This window comes from Ursus americanus, chromosome 9, assembly GCF_024610735.1.
Source record: "Ursus americanus isolate L20-20 chromosome 9, mUrsAme1.1.p, whole genome shotgun sequence".
Lineage (NCBI taxonomy): Eukaryota > Metazoa > Chordata > Mammalia > Carnivora > Ursidae > Ursus > Ursus americanus.
The window spans coordinates 48,098,725-48,117,711 of NC_142135.1; the positions used below are offsets into that span (position 1 = coordinate 48,098,725).

The 18,987-nt window shown below is 38.6% G+C and overlaps 1 protein-coding gene across 3 annotated transcripts in view; it reads right to left on the reverse strand.

Moving 5' to 3' along the window:
* Positions 1-18,987, reverse strand: part of RALYL (RALY RNA binding protein like) — a 693,040-nt gene that overhangs the window by 29,431 nt on the left and 644,622 nt on the right. For 2 of the 3 annotated variants that reach the window (XM_087864778.1, XM_045806051.2), the window contains exon 8: positions 10,745-10,917. In XM_087864778.1, coding sequence (XP_087720904.1) covers positions 10,745-10,917 — 173 coding nt within the window. Of the gene's footprint in view, positions 1-10,611; positions 10,918-18,987 lie in introns of those variants that run through there. The other variant, XM_087864779.1, reaches the window with a different exon arrangement.

An 18,987-nucleotide genomic window follows, 5' to 3' on the forward strand; every position in this document is an offset into this window, starting at 1 on the left:
TAGCAGGGAGATCGGTAGGAGAAGGAAGGGAAGAATGAGGGGGGGTAAACAGAAGGGGGAATGAACTATGAGAGACTCTGGACTCTGGGAAACAAACTGAGGGCTTCAGAGGGGAGGCAGGTGGGGGATTGGGATAGGTTGGTGATGGGTACTAAGGGCACGTATTGCATGGAGCGCTGAGTGTTATACACAAAAAATTAATCATGGAACACTACATCAAAAACTAAGGATGTACTGTATGGTGACTAACATAACATAATAAAAAATAAAAAGTAAAATAAAATAAAAAACATAAAACAAAAAACAAAAGCAAAACCAAAAGACATCATCCAGCCTGCAAGGCGTTTTTAGTACTGTTGGAGAATGAGACATTTTAAAAAAGTAAGAGCTTGGGGCGCCTGGGTGGCATAGCGGTTAAGCGTCTGCCTTCGGCTCAGGGCGTGATCCCGGCGTTATGGGATCGAGCCCCACATCAGGCTCCTCTGCTATGAGCCTGCTTCTTCCTCTCCCACTCCCCCTGCTTGTGTTCCCTCTCTTGCTGGCTGTCTCTATCTCTGTCAAATAAATAAATAAAATCTTAAAAAAAAATAAAAAATAAAAAATAAAAAAGTAAGAGCAACAACGAAGTGAGTGTTCTAATAGAAGTCTGTGTGAGCAATGGAAATACTTAACTCTCCCTGGGACTATCAGGAAGGTGTCATATTAGAGCTGAGTAATGAAATAAAAATAGATGTTCACCAGTATGAGGAACAGATTGACATTCCAGGAAAGTTAATCCCTGCCCCTAACCCTCACCCAGTAGCCAACCTCTGTTTCATTTAAATGCAATTATGAAGTACTGTACTCATGTACAAAGCATTTTTCACTCAGCATAATTTTTAAAAAATATTTGTCTGCATTGTTGTATGTATCAGTAGCTTGTTCCCCTTTTGTTGCTGAATAGGGCCCAATGTATGAATATATAATCACACTTCATATATCCATTTTCTAATTGATGGACTGTTTCTAGTTTTCGGATATTCTGAGTAAAGCTGCTAAAAGATTCTTACGCAAGCACTGTCTAGACATATATTTTCATTTCTCTTGAATGCTTAAGAGTTGAATTGCTGGCTCATTATATCTAGTTTTATAAGAAATTGCCAGGCTTTTCTAAATGGTTATTACACTGTATCTTCCTACCAACCATGGCGGAGAGTTCGAGTGCTCCACGTCTCCACATCTTTGCCAACATTTCACTGCAGCAGTCCATTTGACCATTTTGCACATCTGGGCATGTGCAGTGTTACCTTTTTGGAGTTTTAATATGTATTTTCCTGAAGACTAATGATTTGGAGTGCGTTTTCATGTGCTTACTTCTTCTTTGGTGAAGTATCTATTTGCCCTTCCTTCTTCATGTACCCCGTGCTCTGTCTCAAGGCTTCTCAACCTTGGGGACTTTTGCTTTGGCGCCACCCCCTCTCTGATATAACTGTTATAGGTCGAGGCCCCTGTCTTTGGTATTTATAAAAAAAGCACTCTCGGTGATTCTACGTGTGCCCATGTTTGAAAACCTTACTGCTGTGGTCCAGTGGTTCTCAACTTCCATAGCTATCAGAATCACCTGGAGGGTTTGTTAAAAAACACAGATTGCTGAGATCCATCTCCAGAGTTTCTGATTCGATGAGTCCGGGTTAGAGTCTGAGAATTTGCCTTTCTTACAAGTTTCCACACGATGTGATGCTGCTGGTCCTGGGACCGCCGTTTGAGAATCACTGCTTTAGCCAAACCAACCAACCAACTTCTCAATAGACACCAAATTCTTTCAAGCTGTTCTTCTTGGTGTATTCTCTTCTCTCTGTTGAGGTCCCATCTCAACTCTTTGTGTTCCTTGCACATGCCTAAGAACCAACATGAGTGTCACAACCTTCATGAAGTCTGCTCGGATTCAGTTTCCTCTCATTTCTCTGCCACACTCTATTACCGTGATTCCTGTGGTAACTGTACTTATCACACTGTTTGGTAAATATCTGTTTATTTGTTCTGGCTGCAGCACTTCCCTCTTCCACACAGTGAGAGTACTGTAAAATCAGAAACCAACTAACAATATCTGCACATTACTGAGTTTCCACTATTTTATTTAAAAATTCCTTTAATTGTTGTTTTAATGAATGAGAGGCTGGATGACTAATGGAACATGTAATATACAAGGCTTCTCACATACTCAGGTTCTTTAAAACTACACTTGACCACTTGTTATTAAATTGGCAGCCAGATCATAGGAGTCAGAGAGCAAATCTACAGCAACAACTAAAAATAAAAGCCACATATCACAGGCTACAGCTAGCATTATCTATTTTTTTTTTGAAAAAAAGAAAAAATAAGAAAGGGGACTTGAAAGGAATTCTTTTGAATTGAATAAGCCAGCAAATATAAAATCAAAGAAAACTTTAACAAGATGAAAGTGAAGCATGATTTTTCTCAGAGTATTACATTTGTTTCCCGAAGGCTTTCTTATCAAGTAAGAAGTGCTTTTTAAAAAAATTGAATCTCCAGAGATTTAAAAAAAAAACAAAGTTCCATATGAAGACTGTTGCTAGAAATGTTGTAAGGTTTTATTGAAAGATTCACTTGCGAACTGAGATGGTAGTGCTAATGGCAAGGCTAACAACGTCCTTGCTCTCATTGTGCCGCAGACTTAAAGTGCTATTCATCAGGTATCTCTTTAGCCCTTCCGAGAGCCCTAGAAGGTAGGTAGGATTATTCCAATTTCATAAATGACAAAACAGAGGCTGACGGAAGTTAAATAATTTGTTCAAGGCCAGTATTAAACCCATTTTTATGGAGGGTTGCCAGATGAATTATGGGATGCCCGATGAATTTGAGTTTCGGACAAATAACAGAGGCTTTTGTTTTGTTTTGTTACAAGTGTTTCTCCTGTAATATTTGGGACATGATCATATTAGAAAATTATGCATTGTTTATTTGAAATTCAAATTTAAATGGGTGTCCTGTATTTTTATTTGCTAAATCTGAAAGCCCTACTTTTATCTCACTCCAGAAAAATTGGCATCAGACCACTGCATTGCATTGCTTCCTAATTCTCTCTTACATAAAGGCAATCCCCAATTTACTGACATGAAATTTATGGGCCGAACTTCAAACAGTAAGCACGGCATCAAGGCCCTTTATGATCTGGTCTCCACCTTCCCGTTCTCCCATCCGGGGGCATCACAAGTGCCAAGGCTCGGAGGCAGGAGCTGAATGCTGTGGGCCTGGAGGTCGGAGTAGCTGCCAAGAAGTCGGACCCGGATCAGAGGCTACATGATGCAGGGCTTTGGCGACCACTGTGAGGACACACACGTGTTTCTCCTCTGAGTGAGGCGAGCAGCTCTTGGGGAGTTTCAAACAGAATGACATGACCCGGCTTAAGTTTTAACGGGAGCAAACTGGCTGCTGTTTGGAAAACAGGGATGTATTGCAAATACTCAGGTAGCAACTCAAGTGGCTGCTCTCCTTGATGACGGACTTCTTGTTGGTGGGTTCAGGCTTCCAGCGGTGCTATGCTGTGCTCTGGGTGTCAACTTGCAACTTGGAGCCGAGGAGAGGGGCTCACTGTCCCAGCTTTAAGGCGGAACCTGGTGTTCCATACGGAGACCTGAAGGGATGTGGCTCCAGGGGTACCTTGTGGGTGTTGCATCTTTGGGTGCAGATGAGGCAACGCTAGGCGCAGAGAGCAACGTTCTCTCACAAGGAGGGGCAGCGAAGGCCGTGGGGAGACGGCCCTCTCAAGGGGAGAGCGGGTGGTGGACAGGCAGCGGGAGCACATGCCCGGACATGTTCCCGAGCCTAAATGAGACACTTCCTGGGATCCCCAGAAACAACTGGGAGAGAGTGGGGGTGGGGCTGGCAAGGTACTGCAACTGTGCGGGGGTCCAAATGAGGCTGGAAGACTTTGTGGTTAGTCTGACTGTGACCTAATTTATAGCATACCTGGACAGGTCTGGAGACATCAGGGTTAGCCAAATTAAATAAAAGAAGTTAAAAGGGAGAAGAAAACATAAGAGGAGATAGGAAAGGATACAGTGCCATACAAAAACCCCGATAAACACTTAGCAGATTTTTAACTAAATGTCTCCTTTGTGCCAGGCATGCACTTTTTAGACATTACCTCATTCATTGTTCACAACAATCCTCGGGCAGGCATAGATTAGTACCAAGCCCCTTTTACAGATGAAAAAAAGTTGAGCACATAAACAGCTTGTACAAAATCAGGCAGACTTGAACTATTTCTGTCAAACAGTAGGCAGAGTTCATGTTTTTTAAAAAAAAAAATTTTTTTTAAGTAATCTCTATGCTTAACGTGGCGCTCTCACTCATGACCCAGAGATCAAGAGTGAATGCTGTGCCGAGTCAGCCAGGCACCCAAAGTTTATGTTCTTACAAACAACTAAGCCATCAAGCCTCCTGGGGGAAAAATTATCCTAATGAGCTTGGCATAGTTCTGTAGCTAAAATAAAAATGACTGAAATCAAGAGAGATGCCAAGAGCAAGTCTGAAAATCACTATGAGGAACACTTATTACGGAGAGATCAGAGCTCCTGAAGAGGCAGGATTCCAGTGTGGAGAGCAGGAATAGAGATGTACACCGTCGCTCCCTTTGCCTCCCACCAGGGGCTTAGCTGTCTCCCATTTCTGTGGAGAAGAGCTGGCCAGTTAGCTTCAGGGCCCGTGGCCATTCATGCCTCAGCAGCAGCCCACCCAGGCCAGGTCATTTGCAGCACACAGGCACCATGATTGCCCATCGTATCCCTAACTCTGTCCAAATTATGGATTGAAGATGAAGTCAAGATGAAGGTCTCTGAATGCTGCATGGAAATACAGACCCAAAACAAACAGGTTAAGTAACCACTCCCTTGCTTCCTTGTGATACATACCTCTAACTAATTCAGTTGACACTACCTTTGAGAGCGTGTCTCCCAAGTTCTTGTTGGTTCCCCAGCTAGCATTCAGCCCAAATGATGAAAATTAAGAGACTGATGCATGGTTGATAAAGGGGAGCATCCAGGTAAAGGATTTCATGTGGAAAAAAACAGAAAGTTTCAAAAAGAAGGTGACATTTTCAGCCTTGTTTATAAAGACCCAAAATAGCAATCGGAATGCTTTATACATTTCAGATCTTCAGGGGCGTATCAGAGTGCTTGCTTAGAGGTCTCTTCAACTATGGGGTTCAATTTGTGGTCCAGACCTTTCCCAATGTGCACAGAAATTCAATACCTTGTAAGCCCAGGTGACTTGCTTAGTTGAATGTTTTGTTAAATGCTGAAAGATGTATTACAACGTAGTACTCAGCTTGCATGCCTAAGTATTACACACTCTAGCCAGGTAATTCTACAGTGGATGCTTACTAGATTGACCTGATCTGACTGTAGGTAGTCAGCAAAAGCAAAAGTAATTACAAGTAGAATTCGAAAGAGCTCAAATTCTTTATAATCCATTTAAATGTTTGGTTTGTCTATAGTTTCCTTTGTGAATTGATGGTTTAGCTCTGCAGTTTCAAACCTCAGCCTGATAAAAGTACAGATTTCTGGGCTCTTTCCCAGATAATCTATATCAGCATTTTCAGCAAGCACCTCAGGTATTTGGGTGTAAGTCAACCAAGAACTTTGCTTTGGAAAACAATGAATAGCCTCTCTAAGGCCCTTTAACATATCTGACAGCTTTGCCTTGTCCTAGAGTGTTTGCAGAAGCCTTTTCCCATACACCTGGTAGAGTTCATTTGCCCTTTGGAATTAGCAGGGCACTAAGCACTTACTTTTCTCTAATTATTTCCCATTATGGCATAGACTACTTTTATTTCGGATCATGTTATTTTGTATAAAAGGCAGTAACAACTTTCGTGGACATGAAAAAACATAAAAGAGCCTGGAAGGTATAAACATCTTATTTGTGAAATTTCTAGTCGTTTTATAAAAAAATATGTCTATCATCTATCTACCTATCGATCCATCAGTCTATCCATCCACCCACCTACCTACGTATATGAAGTATCTAATGTATTTTGGATATTAAATATATTTTCTATAAAATGAACTGGGAACAAAGGAGGCTGAGTTGAATACTCTTTTCTCAGCCTCAGTATGTCCCGTCACTTTTGGCATTCTTTGAGGTAACGTTCCAATCTGACTGCTGCCACGAGTCTTTCCTAGCTATGTGTGATTCCCCATTTGTAAACTGTATCTTCATATGGTTCTTACCATAACTTACTTGTCATGTAACTTACTTTTTTTTTTTTTAATCTGTAGCCTTTATCCTCAGTCAGTTTATATCCTTCTTGAGGGAAAACAGGATTTTCCTTCTTTATTTCCATAGCAAAAACCTCAGTGCCATTCATTAGCGTTCAATCAATAAAGATTTGCTAATGGATTTATTCAGAAACAGGAGTAGGGTAGTGGTGTGCTAGGTAAGTATAGTGCATTAATAAAGACTTCAATTTGAAATAATTCAAGTCTTAATTTTTATGCATTAATGAAATATGTAGGCATAGATGATTGCAGAATCACAGATTTTTTTAGCTTTGGCTGGCTGCTTATAAATTATCAAGTGCATGTCTATTATTTTTTACATGAGGAAATCAGTGTTTAGGGCACTAAGCTACCTGATAAAAAGGAATAATTTACTTCAACATTTCATTTCATACATAAAATAATCGTTCTAGTTATCTTTGCATTTTTTTGTAGCACCTAGTTCACACAGAACAGGCACCCAAATGTCAGCTGAATGGAAATCAATTTCACTAACTGGATATTTAGAACTAGCCAACGAATGGACAGCTCGTGCCTTCAGCTTCTCACATGCTCCACAAGGGGTACCACCACCTACAGCTGTCCCATTAGCTCATTTTGCTGGATCTCCCTTGCTTCAGATACAATTCTTGTTTCTTGTTCATTCCAGATTTCCTTTGAGCACCTGCCTCAGCATGTGGATTCTAGCTCTTCTTTCTGACTCCTACTGCATGTGTTAAAAACCTAATTATATTGTATCCTTGCTGAATCTGTAATCATATCTGCGTTTCTGAAAGAGAAGATTTATGCTTTTACTTTCCTTTTTAGGAACCACGGACGGTTTGGTTCATGTGGTCTGGAAAGGAGAAAACAGTGGACACCAGACAGGAATTTTCTCTTGGCCAATCAATCACTAGGAGGGACTCCTCAGTCTCCATTTAGATTGCTCATCCTCACTCATTGTTTTCCAAGTCTTAGAAACAAAGTGAGATACTAGAGCTAGGATTTAATTCTTCAGCACCCTAGCCCCCAGTTATAACACAAGGGACGAGGGAGAAAACTCAAGCATCTCCAGGCAGCCATAGTGCTAATGACTTTCCGTGTGTTTAGAGTGTAAACCAAGCACCATGGTTTGGATTTATTCCCTTGGCTTCATGACCAACCCTTGCTCCTTCAGATGTGGTGCTCCTGGAACACAGACTTAACTCGGAGTAAAGATCAAACAGAATGGATTTTAGATAGTTCTGATCTAACCTTACTATTTTGCAGAGAAGAACACTGAGACTCAGAGAAGTGATTTGTGTTAAGGTGATTCAATCGGATTGGATAGTGACAGATCTGGGACTAACACCAGTCATGCTTTCTCTTTCATGGCAGCTGACTTTTGGTAATTGTCTTTTTCTTTTACTTCTTTTACTTCCTCTTTTACTTTTATCTGATATTTGGAGTGATTTCATGCCCATGTAGATGACCAATCTTGCAGCTGAGTCTCGAAGTTCCTTGAATTCTTCATATGCAGTGACTTTTGCTCTGATCCCACTTCCATCACCTTCTCCTATGGGTCTTATCACTTAACTGTCACATGTCTAAAATATCTCAATCTCTAAGTACAACCTTCACTTTTCTCATATGCACTTCATTTTTTCTCCCTTTAAAGGCAGAGGACTTTCCCTTTCTGCCTCTATAATCTCCTTGTCAGCCCCCTCCTATGTTGCCGTCTTCCCTGCTCAGGTTCAACTCCAGGATTCATCTAGTTAGTCAGTCTTTACTAATGTCCTCAGTGCTCTTTATTTGTTGTTTTTCTTTGCACTTATCTGACAAAAATCCAACTGAATGTGTTGGCTTTCTCCATGCTTCTACCAGGGTTGATACAAACCAATGGAGAAAACACCACAGGTGGGCTGATTGATGCCTCTACAACAGTGGTTCTCAAAGTGTGGTCCCCAGACAGGCAGTTCCAGACTCACTCAGCATACTGAATCAGAAACTCTTGGAATGAAACACAACAATCTATTTCAACAAGTTCTCCAGGTAATCCTGATATGCCCTGAAGTTCGAAAAAAAATACTACTGTGTTAAATCTTTTTCTTTAATCTCAATTGGCTATTAATACTAGCTGTCAATCTTTATATGTTTTCTAAATTAGTGATCCTCTTGTTTTACATACTAGCTTCTTTAAATCTCCAATCTCCTCCAATCTGTGGTCCTACCTGTCTCTTCTCACTCTCCAGAGATGATCACCCTCTGACTTATATAGTTTGTGCTTGGACTCCCTTAAACACCTGCCACCAAATCCTCAGACTTATTGCAGTTAGTTGCAGTGGAAGAGTGTTCATCTTCGTGTTGAGGGCCGGCCCCATAAACCTGTCCTCTAGATTCCTTTCCCTTCGGCATCAGGAACTTTCTCCCTTTCTCTTCATCAAGTTCTCTCTCTCCATTGGCATCTTCCACCCAACCTCATCACAATTTACATTCATACACTTGGGGATTTTGCTTTTAAGTATCATAAAAAGCACTATAGGATTTTAAGCAAGGGGGTAACATTATCTGATGTATAGTTTATGAAGATTTTGATCTTTCTTGTGTGGAGAATAGATTGCATGGGCTGAACCAAGAAAATCAGTTTGCCTGTAGTGGAGAGGTAACTAGCTTTGAGTTATGATTTGGAAGTAGAATTAATAGGGGAGGGTGGAGAGAATCAAAGGTAATCCTAGTCTTCTTGGTTTTGACAACTGTGTGGATAATGAAGTTGTTTATCAGAAGGAGGAAGGCTGGGAAGGGATAAGATGACTGGAAAAAAAACAAGAATGTTTTGGTCATGTTGAATTTCAATTGTTTATTGTCTCTCTATGAAGAGACAGGCATTTAAATGCTTGAGTCTAGAATTCTGGGAAGAGATCGGGAATACAAATTTAGATTTAGGAATCTTTGGCCTATAGGAGACATTTGAAGCTCTGTTATTTAATGAAGTCACCCTGGAAAAGTGTGTAGAACGAGAAAGTAGCCTATGACAAAGCCCTGGGCTACTCTAATATTTAAAATGGGAGTATGGAGTGAAAATTTATAACACAGGAAAATGAGAATGAGCAATTGGTATAGTAGGAGAATTTCTCAAAATTCTCCAAATCAATTCTTAGCCAAATTTTGCTGAGAAGTAAATGAAAATAAGAACAGAGAGGTAACCATTGGAAATGGCAACACTGAGGGCTCCAGAGACCTTGGCAAAAGCACTCACAACAGAATGGTAAAAACAGAAGTCTGATTAGAGTGGACTGAGGAAATTAAGTTATTGAATTAAAGTCTGGCCTGAGGAAAAGCTGAAAGATCTGTTAGTCCTTCATTCTACCCTGCTTAATAGATTCCTGAAATCAAAACCATTCTAAAAAGTGACTTGAGTCCTTCAAGCTGATGCCAACTTCTGGAGAAAAAAGAGTGGTTATTAAAGACTCTAAAGACTATTTGAAAGGTTTAAATGAAGGTCTCATGCAATTTAAACAGAACTGGAATGTTAAAAATCAATACAGAGCTCCCTAAATGAAACTATTGATAGGGTGGTTACCATACCAAAACAGCCACCACCATGACAAAATTAGTTAAGTAACGATAGGTATTCCAATTTGTTAATTGGAATCTGATATTACCTGGGATAAGTCAAGTTTAATATGATTAGTCCATAGATATTTGAGAGTTGGCAACACGCACGCGCACGCACACACACACACACACACACACACACACACTTGCACTCTCATCATTTTTATTAGTCAATCCCTTTAAGATAGTATATTTAATTTCATGGGTGATAAAATATGAGAGATCGCATCCTCATCAGCATATATTTACGAAGTCCCTGATGTACGTACATAGGAAAGGACATCAGAAATGAGCACTATGATTATAACAACATTGGGAAAATAAAACATATAAGGAGTCAAGTCTTGGCTAAATCCCCAACTCATAAAAACTGGCTATCAAGCAGCACATGTACTAACGATGGTGAACTGGCCATATATCAAGGGTCATCTTAGTCTGCAGACTATAGAAACAACTGTTGGCCATACAACTAGTAAAGATAATTATCATCACTGAATGACACTATTTAATAAGAGAGGGAGCCAGGTTAGATGGTTATTTGTTGCCAGAATACTATATCCATGTACCGTTCACATGTAATTGCTCAAATGCAAGATTCCCTTCGTGATGGAGCATTTGGGAAAGAGCAATCTTTCATTTATTTCACTTTAACTACAACTAATCTCATATATAATATTTCAATTGTCTATTCATTTACTGTCATATTTTAAATTAGCAGAAATGTATTGAGCACTTATTATGTGCAAAGCACTGTACTGATGTTGCCTTACATATATGCATATAAGAATGAAATAAGCCCCAAATATTAAATCTTTATTTTAGAATGAATGAGTTGCTGACATGCTGGTGCTGTTACCAAAGGGTGTGAACACCAAATGTTTAGTTCCTACCAGCTCATGACCCCCATCTTCATCGAAGTCCTCCTCTATCCCATCAGTCATCTCTTCTCCATCCGCATCTGGCCCTCCTTCAGCAGGCTCCTCTGTAGAGTGATCTGCATTCTCTGACACACATTCATCTTGGATCAGCTCTATACTCTCTTCCAATTGCTTCTTCTGAGCTTCTGGGGGGGAGAAAGCAAATGACTACTACCTTGGGTTGCTCATGAGCCATTTGGATAAACCATGAAAAAACAGTCTATGAAAGGGTAAACTCTGTGTGAGGAAGATAAGGTAATATTATGTTCCAGTTGAATGTCTTCAGTCACGTAAATTAAGTACCTATACGTATCTATGTGCATGTTTATGTAAGTAATTTATTTTTAAATGGAATTATCAAAAATTAGGAAGTCCAGATGGTACTAGTATATAAAGAAATAAAGATTTACATAAATAGATGGATCTTCCTGGCTATATATATTCTTTTCTAATAGGGATAGTCTCTCTGAGGAGAAGATACAGCAAAAACAAAGGGCAAAAATCACATAAAACATAGAACTTGTTCACTCAAGAAGGGAAGATGAAGAAAGTTCATTGACAAGTTCAAATCTAGTGAAAAAGACAAAAATTCACTGAGGGGAAAAAAGTACAAAAGCACATGGGTTGTCTTTCAGACAACTTGTCTATGTGAACAATACTTGGACATTTTAGAGTCTAAATTCTGTTGGCAGTGTGGTTAACTGCAATGGTTAAGAATAAAATTCTGGTGTTAGATTTACTAGCTTTGTGATGCAAAGCCAAAATGGATAACCCTCCTTGTGCCTCAGTTTTCTCATCCTTACAATTAGGATAACTGCTTCTTAACTTCCAGGGTTTGGAATGGTAAATCAATGAGTTTAGTAGAGTTATTTGCAAATAATAAGTGCTCAACAAATGAAGCTACATTCTACATTAATAGAATACCCTCTAATTACCAGGGTGTGCGCGTTCCATTTACAGAAATTCGCCCAGATGGGAATTTTGCTGACAACATAATAAGTATTTCCCCTAGTGGTTGGTTTTCATTTCCTGTGACAATATCAAGAAGCATTGGGCATTGACTAAACAAGATCATTTACTGTACCTCCTTCTCTAACTTACCCCTCTGTATGCGTGGTTATCTCAAAAGCTGGGTGGATTTCACTCATTTTGATTGTTATTTTACCAGACGATTATCCCATTATTTGATTTGAGTTTTAAGAGATGCTACTTCTTAAGCTTATTTATTTATATTTTATGGCAATAAAGATTGTTTATAGAGCCAAATAAATTGAGGCACATTCATTCCTAGTCTTTTTCATAATGTGAGTTAAAAAGAAAGTAAGCATTGGTATACATATATTTTGACTCAGCACAAATCTTTCCAACACAACTAACACGTAAATCAATAAACTGATAAAAATGATGTATAAATAAGCAGGTATCCTCTTCTATAAGTTGTATAAAATTTTAAATATAGCTACTCATATAAATACATGTGTTCTTATATTTTAATTCTCCAAATACTAAAGATTATGTATTGAGAATCAGGCAGAAGGGTAAGGCTGTGCCCGGCCCTGCTGTCAGAGCACAGGATTCTAGGTCCAGCTTAGCTACTTGCCAGTGGAATCATGCGCACTGGGCTTGAGTCTGTTTTGGCCACTTGATCAGGTCTTTGAAACATAGTAGGTCAACCTTTCCTCATCTATATAAAAGCTTTCATAAAAATACCTATCTCTGGGGTTTGCTGTGAGGATTAACAGGGCTTAGTTGGGAAATGTTTTGCACACTATGAAGGGAGACTACATAAATGTGTACTGTTACATACAAAACAGGAGACTGCACATTCCTCATTGAGAATATGTCAAGATAACAACAACACCAGTAAGCACGGAACGAGAGGCCTGGGCAAATCAGGGAATAACAGCGAAAATCTTGGGGGGCTGAGGCTCCATTCCAGAGGAGGAGAAGAGCTGGTGTGGGTCCAAAAAGGTTAAAAGTAATTACTACAGCCATCTTAAAATGACAAACCCTAGGCTCTTTTTCTTCACATTTGCTTCCCACATGTAGACACAGACTATACATTCCGTGATGTTTTTCTGTCAACTTGTTAGTTTCCCTTTTCTCCATAGAACATAACTAATGTAGTGATGATGTAAATTCTGATTTAAAGCTGCATCTTTCTCTTTGTGTATGTGAGTGTCCATATGAAAGCAAGTAGCATAAATTCCCTTTTCTCTGATGTTTACGTTACTTTTAGCATAGAAAGTCCTATAAAGATTCTAAACTGATTATTGTCAAACTTAAACAAAAAGGTTTAGTCTGGAGAAGATGACCCAAGTATCTGAATTAAAAGGAAGGCAAATCAGAAAAAAAAAAAAAAAAAATAAAAATAAAAGTAAAGATAAAGATAAAAATAAAAATAAAAGGAAGGCAAATCAGGCAAGAGATACAGACCAAACATGCTGAACTTAACTGTTACTGAAAATTGCTCGGTTTTATTCATCTCGCCTTCCTTCCACGTATCATTGTCTTCTACAGGTCTTGACCTTTAACCTACCTACACACCTCTGGCGAGCACCGAGAGGAAGCTGTGATCCGCAGACTAGCTTGAGCCCTGAAGTTTTGAGTCTCCTGACGTTAATCACACCCCATGCTCTACCCTATGGTCTCTCCTCCTGCTGACGTCTTGGGAAGCACAATGTATCAGGCAGCTCTGATTTCGACCCTTCAGTCTTTCTTCTAAGACTGATTTTTTGTCACCTGGTCCCTCCCATTTTGCCACTCTGGGTCACCATGCTATTTGTTCAAAATACCCTTGCTCGGGGCGCCTGGGTGGCTCGGTTGGTTAAAGTGTTTGCCTTCAGGTCAGGTCATGATCTCGGGGTCCTGGGCTGGAGTCCCACATCGGGATCCCTGCTCAGTGGGGAGTTTGGTTCTCCCTCTGCCCCTCTCCCCGCTCGTGCTCTCTCTCTCTCTCTCTCAAATAAACAAATAAAATCTTTAAAAAAATACCACTGTTCCCACAACCTGGTTTTGGTATTTCGAGAGTGAGAGAGTAATGGACGTTTGGGATTGGACAGTTATTATCCTATACAGTGAAAAAAATGTCTTGAATTTTACAACTTTTCCTAAAGCCAGACTTTCTCAATTTTAGATTATTATGTTTATTTTTTGTTATGATACATAACTGTACTTTTGTGTAGGATTAATATTATTTTGGAAATTCATTTGGTCTGACCTACACATTTCCTCTTTAATGATTTCAGAAATATTTGTTCTCTGGGAACCCTTCATTTTTAATGTTGAAATTAATATTCCGGGTTTTCTCCCCTCTGAAAAATCTTTGACCAAAGAAGCATGGAAGATTTTCAGAGAACCCAGGTAGGATCAGAACTTAAAGATGAGTAGCCCTCATTTGGCTTTGTGTATCAATTTGTTGCAGTTGTATTTGAAATCCAAGCTGACCCTCCTGATTTTCCTACCTGAATGGGGTCCCTTCTCTCCCAATCAACCAAAGCCCAGATCAAATGCTGTCTTATAGTCTACTGTTATCTTATCCTCTTCTCAGTGGTGTTTAAGTTTCCTTACTATTTGAGCTATTGTCTCAAAAGGTCATTATCACACTCAAAGGGGATAATATGGATGTTAATCTTTTGTAAAGTGAAAGCGCAATACAAGTCAGTTACCAAGAATTGTTTAATTTACTCCGTACCCCTTACTAAGTGCCTTGCACATAGAAGAGATAACATAAGCTATTAGAGAGGATATAGGATTTGAGATCCATAATTCTGTTAATTACTAGTCCTATTAACTATGGCTTTCTTCTCTAAAAGATGAGCATGAAAATAACATCTTTCAGAGAGTTTTTGTGTACCCAAATGAGGAAAAAGAGGCGAATGTGTTTTCTAAAGTGTAAAGGCCACAAAAACATGTTATCATTACAGGGTCAAAAATAGTTCTTGAGTTGAATCTATACCGATTATTTGCTACAGACAAGAAGTTGATGTCAAGATCATTCATCACTACTGACCATTAAGAACCATACAGTACAAAGACAATTTTGGCTTCATTTCTGTTTAGATAGGCATAGGGTTTTAAGTTATTCCCTGCTTTTGTGTTTGTGTTACATATCATACACGGGACTCCTCTGACAGCCTATTTCAAAGCCCAGGGTGTATTAGAGTTCAATGCAAAAAAACTTAGGACTTATCCTCATTCGTTAACTTGAAGGCTAAATGCATGGAAAACATTATCTGGTTTGAGAAAAAAAAAAAAAACCTTTAATTACAATGGTAATCAATTCATCGCAGTTTAACCGAAATACAATCAACCTGTGATATGGTAATATGTAGTCATCATAGATTTTTGTCATTACCTCAGTGAGCAATGTTATAATCACTAAACAATGATAGATTCCAGGAATAAAATAACACAAGAAAGCACATCTTGTTTATGAAACTGTTGGTTCACAGTTTAACAAGCAGTTTTGATCCAGTAATTATCTTGTTGAAATAGAAACAAAGCAACTTGTTCTATTTTTTATGAATAATTAATTTTACTTCTACTAGGAGTGAGTAATATTTTTTAGTTTACTCCTAACTTTATAACGTTTCTTTATCTGCATAATCCTTTTCCACTTATCACTTTTCCTTTTTATTGGGAGAGTTGAATGTATATGTCGTCTGTATGTGTGTGCATACACATTTATGACTCTGTTACTTTGGGGCAGAAACATTTTTATTCATCTTTGTAGCCCTGATGGTTAACTCAGAGCCTTACATGCAAATGAAATATTTGCTGAATATATTCATGAATTGTTGTGGAACGCAAAAATGAACATAAATGTCTGGGTGTTAAATTCTTTTCAGAGTCAAAGTGATTGCTGAATTTGGCATCATGGTAGCAAAAATATGAAGCCACAGAGGTTAAAAGAAACATCTTTGCTACATATTCCATGAGAGCCCCATACCACTAAGGCAAAGTAAGATGTGGGGTCTGACAGTTTCTTAGAATAGTGTTCGATTTCACACGGCTAAGTCCTCAGGAGAAAAAGTACGAAATCTGTAAGGGCTTACAAGAGGAGGTTTGTTTTTGAACCTGTTGTCTTCTAAGTCAGAGTGACGGGTGACCATAGCATTTCTTTTGTGGGTGAAGTGAGATTTAGATTTTTTTTTTTTAAAGAATGGATTAGGAACCAAAAAGCTAGCAGCTTATGCTTAAAGGATATCTCTAATATTACAGAAATTATGGATTTCAACAAAAGAAAAGATTTATTATGGCTCCAAGTGAGTGAGTGCTTACGAAGTGCTGACCATGCAATATTCATTACCTCTAGGCCTTGAAACACCCTGCAGGGGGGGGCTTCCTTATCATTTTACAGATGGAGAAACAGGTGCTCAGGGTCACATCGTGCGTGCAAGAGTCAGAATCCCCACTTCAGCTTTTCTGACTCCAGAGCCTGGGCTGTTTCCTAATATTTCTCTGGAAGAAAGGCCTAATTTGACAGAGCTTTGAATCTCTTCAGTAACCAGGCAGTTTTAAATTAAAGAATGAAGAAAGTCTGTTTAGTTAGGGGCACACGCTCCAACTAAAGAATGGCTGTCAGAGGAAAAGAAGTGCAAGTGGTAGGTAGGTGCTTCTGTCTACGTGAAAATGCCTCAGGCTTCAGAAAGCCGTGAAAGAAAAGAATTTGATACTAAATTTCAACCCTCCTATTCAAAAGTTTTTTTGCACATCGCATGTCTATTTCAAAAGCTATATATGATTGAGAAAACGAGTTAGAATTGTTGGGATTTATGTTCAAAGCATTTTTATTAAATTCAGTTTGCTGCATAGCTATTATCATTAATATAACTCTGAAAATTGGTTGAGTTGGCAATTAAGTTTTTTGACAGGCCGGCTTAATTGCTAGCTAATTGCTAGCTCAATTGTACTTAGCAGATGGTTGGAAAGAATGTTGATACAAAACAGTCACATTATTCATTAGAGCCTGGAACTATTGTTTTTGCATACCAGTATAAGCTGTATTTTTTTTTAAATTCTACATTATGACACCTGTATATAATATGAATTTAACTCAATGATTCCAATAAATGCTATTTAAAAAGATGCAACTTATTATGGATGGTGTTACTAATAATGACATAAATGAGCATCAGGAAATTTACATAGGAGGATTGCTTTCCAGTTAAAATGTCAGTTACATAAGTACATTCCTGGAGAAGATGACCTCAAAGTTGTTCTCACGGAGTACTCTGGATTGTTGAGGTCACCATGAGTTCAATATAAATGATTTTAAAAATTACAAAGATACTGGGCTATTTAAACCTCACAGTAATTTTAAGGGATAGGTATTAATCCTCCCCCGCCCCCCATTTTATAGATTTCATAAAGACCTTTTCAAATATCACACAACTAGTAAGTTCTGGGACTAGATCTCTAATAGGATTGAACCTAGTTCTGTTTGATTCTTAGCCTGGGGCCTTTGATGTTTTGCTAGTAATCTATTTGCCACAAGGAAAATGAATTAAGGAGGAAGCAACTAGAAGTGGGGAGACCAGCTATCAGGTGAGGCATTGGAGGATGAGTGTTCTAACTGATTTGTGGTGATGGTTATACTGCTCGGTAAAATTACTAAGAAGTCATTGAATTGCACTCTTGGGATGGGTAAGTTTTGTGCTATGTAAAATATACCTCAATAAAGTTAAAAAATAAGAGTGCATCAGAGCAAGTGAGAGATGATGAGGCTTTGGCTACAGGTAATAGTATTGGGAAAATAGAAGGGATGGAGTGAAAAGATGCTAAGGTAAGGTTTTGGAACACTGGCTGTGGAAGGAATAGAAGATGTTCAGTTTGGCAATTTTGATTGACAGGCTTTATGTAGTGGTGATGTGAATAGAGCCAGGACATAGAGAGTAGCGTATATGAGATAAGGAAGTGAGGAGAAGAATTTCAATTTTGAAAGACCATGATTGAGTTATTACCAAGGACCTCAATGCACCCCTCAGCTTGACCAAACTTTAGACAGGCTTCTTCCTAACTATAGGCTCCTGACCTCCTTTTTCTTAGAGCGTTTACTTTAGAAAACTTGGCGATTGTAAATTCTTTCCATGCTCCTTTAAGATGTAAATCTTATACAACCTAGGCCTGTCTTTCTTAAGACCTAGAAGTCATTCCCTTGAAATGCAATCATCAAGAAAGATAGCCTCTGTGGGAGAATAGAAGCTTATCTTCCATAACAGTCAATTAGCAAACACAGATGGCCCAATCATACCGCCCAGCCTCCGTACTAATGTCCTCTAATACTGTTCCATTAGCTTAGCATTTAAAAATTATCCTGCCTTTTGTTTTAGTAGAGTGCGATTTCCATCCCATATTGCACTAGTCTTGACCCCTATTGCAACAGTCTAGAATAAAGTCTTCCTTGCCATTTTTAGTAAGTGTCCCGTGCAATTTTTCTTTTACAATTATCCTACGGATAACCATAGAAGTTTTCCATTAAGCAGAGGGAAAAGCTTTGATCCAGTTGCTGAACACAACTCACTCTCTTTTCATCCCTTTAAATTTAGCTTCTTTAAAGCATTTAATTTTTGTAGCCAAATATTTCCATAAGACTTGTTATGAAAAATAGCAGTTTTCTGTTCCTACCTGCTCACCATTTTCAGTTTTTTAAAGACTTTCCACTCAGCTCATTCTTTTAAATATATGTCCTCATATTTCTAAATAATATGCTTATACTGTGATTCTTTTTTCTTTTCCTTTTTTTTTTTTTTTAAACAATACAGCTTTATTACATCACTGTTTCCATTGGTCAAGAGACCAATCACAGTCTAGCAGGAGTCTCTGTTTCAGGGTTTCATTGGCTATAATCCACTGAGGAACCCAAATTCTTATTGGCTGTGGGTTTCTTGATCAATTTTATGCTCTGTTGATATCATACTTAGAAAGCTGAAGATTGAGTTCTGTCATACAGTCCCCACTTACTTCCCCAACACTCTAGGGAGTTATACTGTAAATTAGATCAATTTTCTGTTTTTAAATACTTTTAGGTATGTAAATGCTTTGTGCAGCTAAACTGTTAGTATATAATAGATAATTTTTCTTTCCTGAACAATACTATTTTCTTTGGTGTTAAAAACTGCCTTAGGTGTTTTGTTTTGTCTTTTTCAATTTAGTTCTCTATCTACTTTAGATGTGTAAATCTCATTTCAACTAATTCACATCCCCACCCATTA